The sequence below is a fragment of the Pteropus vampyrus genome, unplaced genomic scaffold, assembly GCF_000151845.1.
Source record: "Pteropus vampyrus isolate Shadow unplaced genomic scaffold, Pvam_2.0 Scaffold140, whole genome shotgun sequence".
Taxonomy (NCBI): Eukaryota; Metazoa; Chordata; class Mammalia; order Chiroptera; family Pteropodidae; genus Pteropus; species Pteropus vampyrus.
This window is the reverse complement of record NW_011888921.1, coordinates 5,032,085-5,040,435: the sequence shown is the minus strand read 5'-3', so window position 1 is coordinate 5,040,435 and position 8,351 is coordinate 5,032,085. Positions and strand designations below refer to the sequence as shown.

The 8,351-nt window shown below is 53.8% G+C and overlaps 1 protein-coding gene across 1 annotated transcript; it reads right to left on the bottom strand.

Moving 5' to 3' along the window:
- Window positions 1-2,959: 2,959 nt before the first annotated feature.
- PRPH (peripherin) lies at window positions 2,960-6,600 on the bottom strand. The gene is made up of 9 exons (XM_011368271.1): window positions 5,821-6,600; window positions 5,432-5,492; window positions 5,155-5,250; window positions 4,603-4,770; window positions 4,378-4,503; window positions 4,077-4,297; window positions 3,924-3,973; window positions 3,623-3,702; window positions 2,960-3,364 (listed from the first exon to the last, which is right to left on the bottom strand). Exons 1-9 carry the CDS (start codon window positions 6,360-6,362, stop codon window positions 3,299-3,301), a joined length of 1,410 nt encoding a protein of 469 aa, XP_011366573.1. The 5' UTR covers window positions 6,363-6,600; the 3' UTR covers window positions 2,960-3,298.
- Between the last annotated feature and the right edge of the window lie 1,751 nt (window positions 6,601-8,351).

Genomic DNA, 8,351 nt, shown 5'->3' with positions numbered 1-8,351 from the left:
TAGCCCTGGAGCGTTCTCATGCTGTGGATTCCTGATGCAACCCTCTTCTAGCTTTCCTACTACATCTCTGCCAATTAATTCTCAAGATTATCTTCTGCTGCTACTTTAGGAGTTTCCCAAGGCCCTTCTCTTTTCTTGCTTCACACACTGTTCTTGGGTAGTTTCATTTCTTTTCATGTGGGACACCTGAGAGGTCCCATGCCCTTCTTGTCAGTTAAATCTCTCTTCCTTGTATCCAGTACTAATCACAGCCCACAGACTCTGATGTGAAAGTTTCCAACCTTGAAATTTTGACTACTTGAGAATCTAAACATCTGAAACTCTAAAGCTTTTAACTGTTTTTCTGTAGTGATATTTCTCCTTTGAGGTAATAAGTGCCACTGAATGAAAAGGAGAAGGCAAGGGTATAAAGAATGTGAGTACACAGCCACAAAAAATGATGAAATATTGCTATTTTCAACGATATGGATGGATCTTGAGAATATCATGCTAAGTGAAATAAGTCAGACAGAAAAAGACAAGCAGGAGTGAACCATATAATTTCACTCATCTGTGGGATATAAAACAAAAAACAACAAATGAACAAACAAAACAAACTCATAGACACAGACAACAGTATGGTAGTTACCAGAGGGGAAGGGGATGGGAGGAAGATGAAGAGGGTAAAGAGAACAAACATATGGTGAAAGAAGCAGACTAGACTTTGGGTGTTGAGCACACATATAATATATAGATGATGTATTATAAAGCTCTAGACCTGAAACTTATATGTTATTAACCAATGTTACTCTAATAAATTTAATTTAAAAAATGAAGAATGTGAGTATATATATGCCTGTGTGTGGAGGGTGATGATGGTGGGGAGCCTGAGGAAAAATTGCGGTGGACATTGTGGTTGTTTCCTAACGTCTTTCTATATCAATTAGCTCAAGCAAATCAGTGCCTTTCCCCCTGGCAATGGCTATTGCTCCAGGAGTGGACACACTGATCGACAACTTTAGCCAGACAGCCTAAAGGAAAGGATTTATATCTTATACCTGGGAGGAGGTTTTTCCATTTTCTCCACTGCATGTGAAAAGAGAAGCTTCACCCAATTATCCAGTAGCTTCTGGCAGCCATATTGGGCCTGTGAACATCCCTTCCAAGGAAGCTCTCTTCCAAGGAAGAAGGCTGAGCAGAACCATAGACAGAGCTTGGGTCCTTGATGACATCATTGAGCTTTTGAATCAACCAACATGAGCCTGCCTATCTCTGGTCCCTTGTTACACGAGATAACTTCTTTACTTCCTTTTTTCTTTTTAAAAGTGGGATTGTATGCTACTTGTAGCAGAAAGCATCCTGCCAGATTCAGTATCTCAAAATATCCCATCACACCTAACTCCAGAACTATGGATCTAACTGCCTGACAGCCCTTCCTCTTGGTTGTTCCATAACATCTCACACTCAATAAGTTTAAAACTGACTTTGTTGTTTTGGGCCCCCTTGCCCCCCCTACTTCAATCTTCTTTGTTTCTGTGGGAGTTCCTACCATCTGCCTGGTTGTTAAAGCCAAAACCTTGGGTCATCTTTGCTATTTCCCTTTCCCTCACCTGCCAATCTCTCCCTGGGTACTGCAGATTCGACTCCTTGAATAGTTCTCAAATCTATTCACTTCTCTATCCACCATCATCTCTTGCATGTTTCACTGCAACAGCTTCTAAACTGGTCCTCCATCTCCTTCCAATAATTTCTGCACTCTACAGCCAGAGTGATCTAAAATGCAGATCTAAATACTTCATCCTCCTGATTAAATCCTCTTCTTTCCCTTTAGAATAAATTCTTAATGCTTTGATATGACATACAAGACCCTCCACGACTGGCCTTCATTTCATCTTTCCAATGTCAACACTATTCCTTCCTTCTATCTTTCACTCCAGCGTTATAGAACAACTTTCAATTCCCAAACTTGCATTCTTACCTTCTGGCTGACTTATCTACCTAGAAAGTCTCCTCCTCTCCCTGCTTCACCTGCATAACTCCTGCTTATTCTTCAGTGCTCAGTGTGATGGTGTCACTTTGGGGAAGCCATTCTTACTATAAGGCTGGATAGGTGCTCCTCTTCATCTTCTCACAATGCTGTCTTTTAATCTCGGTCATAGCACTCATCACAAGATCGGAATTGTCTATGTATTTGTCTATCTCCCTCATCCCAGACTGTGAACTCCCTGAGAGGGAACTTGGGCTTATTCCCTGCATCTATCATCATGATTGAGTGAAGATCATTTTAAATCTAGAAGTGGATTTTGACTTGAAGGCAGGGATCAGATGGAATGAAGTTGGAGGACAGCATGGAAGTTGACATGTTCAAGTGGGGTCAGGGGTGGTGGCAGTAGAATCTGACTTGCTGGCTAAATGTTGAGTAGGTTTAGGTGGGTAGCAGGGCCAGGACAGGAAAAAGAGATCAATGAGGCAAATAGTATAACCCACATGAGATGATGGTGGCTTAGACTAGGGTGGTGGCAGTGGGGATAAGGAGAATCAGACAGTTAAGAAGTAAAATTAACAGAATTGCCAATGGTGGGTAGGAGATGAAGAAAGGAAAAGGATGTAAGGTGAGGTGAGTTCTAATTTGGGCAACAGAGCTTCTAGTGGTGTCTTCTTCTATGTGGGGAACCTAAAAGGAAGAGCATAATTACGAATGGTGGAGAGGTTGACAAGGAGCTCTGTTTCGGATATGTTGAATTTGAGGGGCCTATGGGACACCCAGAGGCCCCTGGATATTCAGGGCTGCAAATGGGAAATAGAAATTGAGAAGGAATGAACAGAAAGGTAGGAGAAAAAAGTCAGAAGGGTAGATAAGAGTCATAGATGCCAAGATAGTGGGATTCAGAAAAGAAATGACTAGAGACAAGGGGAAATACTGCTGAGCCTTCTCCCCACAGGTACCTCCACTTCCACAGACACAAATGCACTGGAGGGATTTCTCTTGACAGCATTTTTATTTGATTTGAAAGTGAAACTCAGACCCTGGCCCGCCCCACTAAACATGGGATCATAGTAGGAGCAGGATTGACCTGAGGATCATTGGTCTCTTACCAGGGTGAGAATAGGGGTACATACGGGTTGCATCTCTATGTTAGGACAGGGAGAGGCCCAGCTGCTGCTGGGTAGGTAGGGCTTGGCTATAGGCCAGGGAAGGGGTGAGTTACCATCCACTAGACACATGCAGAGAGAGCAGAGACTCATTCAAGGACTGATGTTAGGGTGTTAGGGTTTGAGAAGGCCTAGGGCAGGATCAGGGAGCTCTGGACCAACAGGTTCAATAGCTGTGAGTAGAAGACTTGTCCAGCTCACTGCGCTGCTCCTTCTGGGACTCTGTCACTACCTGCTGGGAGTAAGGCGTGTGAAGGGCACAAACCATTCAGTACCACCCTCCTTCCAGCTCCTTTGGGGGCATGGTGTCCCCCTCTCTGGCATAACCAGCTGAGACTCCAGTCTATCCATCCACCTTCTCTATCTCCCTGTCTCCCTCCCACCCCCAAGAACCGCTAACCCATAATAACCTAAGATCAGCTGTAGCCAGGCTAGGCTCAGAAATAATATTAGAAACGATGGGGTTCTGGTCTCAAATGACCGATCTCACCTCCCCATCCCGGGTCTCAATGGTCTTGATCAGAACCATCTTCCGGCTGTGGCTGTCCTGGGGAAGCTCCACTTCAGGCACTGGAAAAAGCAGGTGAGGGGTGGGAGGGAAGAGGCTTGGGATTTCTCTCCTTTAAAGCCCTCACTCTCGTCTGTGAGGAGTAGGGCTTAAGGGTCGGGGGCAAGAGTAGACCAGGACTCAGTAGTTCACCAGTTTCAGCACAGAACCATAGCAAGAGTCCGGTCAGCGCAGAAGTGGACAATGGGACAGAAAGGTTGGAAGCCAAGTATAGGATACTCACCAGTCGTCTTTATATTTAAAGATGCAAAGGAATGGACGGGCACGGAGATCCTGGAGGCAAAGCAAGTGGTCAGCTACTCTGTGTATGCCACTCCCCATCTCTGAACACCCCATCCGACCACACCCTACCGCCCTCCAGCAGTCCCGCTCCCACCGGCTCTCCTCGCCCTCCAGCAGCTTCCGGTAGGTGGCGATCTCGATGTCCAGGGCCATCTTGACGTTGAGGAGCTCCTGATACTCGCGCAGGTGCCGCGCCATCTCCTCCTTTAGCTGCCGCAGCTCCTCCTCGAGGCGCGCAGCACCCGCCTGGTACCCGCCGGCCTCCAGGGCAAACTGCTCCTCCAGCTCCCGCAGCTGTCTGAGCAGCGCCTCGTTCTGAGGGGGTAGCGGGGGTCAGAGGGGGGAACAGTTCTCACGGTCCAACCCCGGGCACAGGTGCGCAACCTGGTACTCACCGTGCCGCGCAGTCCGTCCACCTCGCATGTCAGGCTCTGGATCTGGCGCCGGGACTCGTTCATCTCCTGCTTGGCCTGGCGCAGGGCTTCGTGGTTCCGGTTGGCGGCGTCGGACAGGTCCGCGTACTGCGGAATGGAGGCAACTCGGCCGTGAGTGGACCGGGTGAGCCCTCGCCCCAGCGCCCTATCCTCCCAACCTCCCCACATCCTCCGGGTCTCTCGCACCTTGGACTTGTACCATTCCTCTGCCTCCTGCAAGTTCTTCGCCGCGATGCTCTCGTACTGCGCGCGTATGTCTCTCAGCGCCGCTGTCAGCTCAGGCTTCACGGTCGCCTCCACCTCTACCTGCTGCACCTGCTGGTTCTCCACGCTCACCTGCAGGTCTCGCAGCTCCTGCCGCCCAGGGTAACAAGACGTCGAGTTCGCCGCGCAGATCCCATGCGGATGGCGCAGTTCGCGCACAGAAAAGAGCAGAAACACTTGAATGAACAGAAGGCGGCGCCAGGGAGTGCAGCGCTCACCGAACTGCACAGCCCGCGCACGGCCCGCACTGAGCCCGTGGCTAGGTTCCCGGGTGCAGCTCCACCGCTCGCCACCAGGTGGCGCAGGGGCGGAGGCAAAACCACCTGTAGGCTGCGTCTACCCAGCCAATCTCACTTGGCTTCCCCAAGGCAATTCCTCTGCTCCGCCTGACAATTTCGCCAAGAGCTTGCCTCCCAGCTCTAACGCGACCACCTCCAACCTCCCAAGCCTCCCTTGATATTCGGGTACACGCACCTCATCGTGCAGCTTCTTGAGGAACTCAATCTCATCCATCAGAGACTCAATCTTGCGCTCTAGCTCCAGGCGGGCGAGGGTGGCGTCGTCCACATCCTTCATAGGGTGGCAGTAGGGGTTCAAGAGCAGGGAAGGCTGCTCAGCCGGGGCTGCCCAGCCCAAGGAAGGGTCAAGCCCACCCTGTCCGCCTCTGGAGGCTTCTGGTCACCTCCCTGCACCCACAGATGCCCCCCTGGGCACGCAGGCTAGGGGTAGGGGAGACGGGGCCCGGGTTCACCTTGCGGAAGAGCACGAGATTGTGCTCAGCGTCCTCCCGCTTGCGCGTCTCGTCCTCCAGCCTGGCGGGAAGAGCGGGCAGCGGCTGAGATGTGGGGTCACGGTCCTCCCCGCTCCCCAGAACCTGGGGTAGAGGCTGTTACTGCCCAGGACTCTGAGGAGGGGTCTTCGGGCTGCCTGATGGACTTGCTTCATTTTCTAACAGGCTGGGCCCCTTTATACACAGGGGAGACATAGTGATCGGGGTGGGATGGGGTGGGAGGGGGGAGAGGATGCTGCCTGCACATGCCTGCCTGGGTTGACCAGGGAAGCCACTCCCTCGGGTGGCTGGTAGGGAGGGAAGCGAGGCGCAGCTGCCTCGACGGCCGCCACCCCGTCTTGGCCCCTGACCTCTGCTTGAGTGCCGCCAGGTCCTCTGCCAGTCCGTCGCGCTCCACCTGCACCCGGTCGCGCTCGCGGCCCAGCAGCTCTAGCTCCCTGCGCAGCTCGCGCAGCTCCTGCTGGCACAGCTGGTCGGCGCGCGCCGGCTCCTGGCCCCGGGCCTGGCTCAGCTCGCCGCGCAAGGCCGCGTTCTGCTGCTCCAGGAAGCGCACCTTCTCAATGAAGTTGGCGAAGCGGTCGTTGAGCTCCTGCAGCTCCTGCTTCTCGTTGCTGCGCGTGGCCAGGAACTCCTGGTTGAGGGCCTCGGCCATGGAGAAGTCGAGGCGCTCCGAGGGCAGGCGCAGGAGGGCGCCCGCGCCGGACCGGGGGACGCGGAAGCTGCCCAGGCGCACCGAGGAGCCGGAGGACGCCGAGCCCAGCAGGCGGCTGCCTGAGAAGCGGGAGCTGGACGAGTAGGAGAAGGCCCCTGGAGATAGTGAGGGCGGTGGCCCGAAGGTGCGGCGGTAGGAGGTGGAACTGACGCTGGCCCGGAGGCCCGACGGATGGCTCATGGCGGCTGAGGATGGGCAGTCAACACTGGCGGAGCTGATCCCAGAGCTGCAGACCTCTGCGAGGCGGCTTTATAGTCCTGTGGACTCAGGGGGGGAACGGGCAGCTCCTCCCATTGGCCTGACTGTGCGGCTAAGTGGGGAGGGGGACGCCCCACCCCTGCGGAGCAGCAGGAGCGCCGCACCCTCCTCTCTGGTTGCTGGCGCACTGCCTACTTGGTTCCCCCTGTTGCTGATGGGGAAGCAAGCAGGGATGGAGACTACAGGCCACAAGCAGGCGGGGTTGGAGGTCAGCGACTTCCAGCAAGCATCCAGAGCTGCAGTCTAGGATCGGCTTGATTTGAGCTGGGGTCTCTGCCTGAAAGAGCTGGTAAAAATTGGGGAATAGGAGGACTGCAGTTTAAAGGACAGGTTTCTGGTATGTGAATAGGGAGGAGGTGGCCCAGGTGGATGAAAAGCTGGCCTGGCTTAGGCCCCAGAGCCTGTGCCTCCACTTGTCCCCTTAAGGCAAGGCTCTGCTTTCACCTGCAGTCAGCTGCCCGTTTTGTCACCACGCCCAGGAAGATATGGGGGACAGGAGGGCAGAAACAGCTGAGGGGGATGGAGGAGGGCTGATCTCTCTGTAATCCCCAGGGCCCTGTGAAGGGTTGCTGCCTGGCGCCAGCTCCTCCGCTAATGGATTGGCCACTTCCCCTCCCCCTCCCCTGGACACATGGCCAGGGGGTGTCTGTCTGCCCAGGTCTCAGCTTTAAAGACACAGCTCCCAAACCTAGATCTACCCCAGAGCCCTAACAGGGTGGGCACACCAGAAGGGGCTGAGGGCGAGGGCGACTGGGCCCAGCTCTGGGTCCCACTAGGCAGGGTCTGTGCCCAGGCAGAAGCTAAGCTGAATGAGCCAGTATACGCTGTCTGGCTTTACTGGATCCTCCCTTCCCCCAACCAACTGCTGCTCAGTCACAGCCTTACGGGAAACAGAGTGATTTCTTAGGTAGGTAGGGGAGGGGGCTGAGGAGTGGTAGCTGCTGCCAAAGCTGAGAGATGGATGGACTGGCAGGAACTGGTTTCTGGTATTGGAGACCTGCAGATATCGAGATGGTCGTGGCTGAATGGGGATGAGATAGGAAAAGAGAAGATGCCCATCCCTAAAGGTTTAAGGACTGAAAGCAGAGAAAGGCCAGAGCGGATCCACAAGCTAGTGCACACAAATAGATGCATGTGTATAATAGCACTGTATACCTATGTGCACACACATTACGCAAACACTCTTCCCCCCCACCCCCACATATATCTTCCTACCCTCCCCACCCTGGAGTTAGCGGGAAGGCTGACGTCTGGCCTTTGCTTATAAAATGGTTTCAAAATGCAGGCAGAGGCTGCCCAGGAATGGACAGAGGCAGCTTGGATGGTCTGCAGGAGCCAGGGTGCTGAGGCCCGCTGGGTTTGCCAGGAGCCACTGAGCTGCAGCCTCTGGGGACTCCAGGGCTCTCCAGTAGGGTCAGGTCTGCTTTGGATTGGCCCTGGAGACAAGAGCTGGATGTGTGGGGAAGTAGGTTTGGGATTCCGGGTTGGATCTCTGGCTGAGGCAGTGAGGAAGGTGGCTCCCCTGGCAGCCAACTCCTTCAGCATTGCAGGGCAGAGAAGCCTCCCCCTCTTTGTGTGTCCTCTAAGATCAGCCAACGCCCGCCTGCCGGCTCACATCCTTACCGCCTTAGTCTCCTTTCCAGGCTCCTCCTTCCTTCCGGGCCATTAGTCTCTTCCTGCACAGCTGCCAGGTTCTTCTCCTTGATGGGTCTGGTTTGGTTGCCAGGGGAATGGGAAGAGGATGGGAGAGAGGGGACAGATGGATAAACCAGGGCCTGTCCCCTCTAACTCCTGGGAGTGGGGAGGGATAGGGTTCTTCACAGGTTGGAGGTAGGGGGTTTGACAGGGGTGAGGAGAGCCTGGGGAAGACTTGGTGCTTTCTATGGCAATCCTAGGCTCTGAGCCCCAGCT

What these genes read in the sequence shown, in the direction of transcription:
- PRPH (XM_011368271.1), bottom strand. Translation starts at nt 6,362, where the DNA reads ATGAGCCATCCGTCGGGCCTCCGGGCCAGCGTCAGTTCCACCTCCTAC. An exon ending in CTGGCGGCACTCAAGCAGAG is followed by an intron (nt 5,493 to 5,820) that starts GTCAGGGGCCAA and finishes TCTTCCCGCCAG; the next exon opens with GCTGGAGGACGAGACGCGCA. An exon ending in AGGAATGGTACAAGTCCAAG is followed by an intron (nt 4,504 to 4,602) that starts GTGCGAGAGACC and finishes TCCATTCCGCAG; the next exon opens with TACGCGGACCTGTCCGACGC.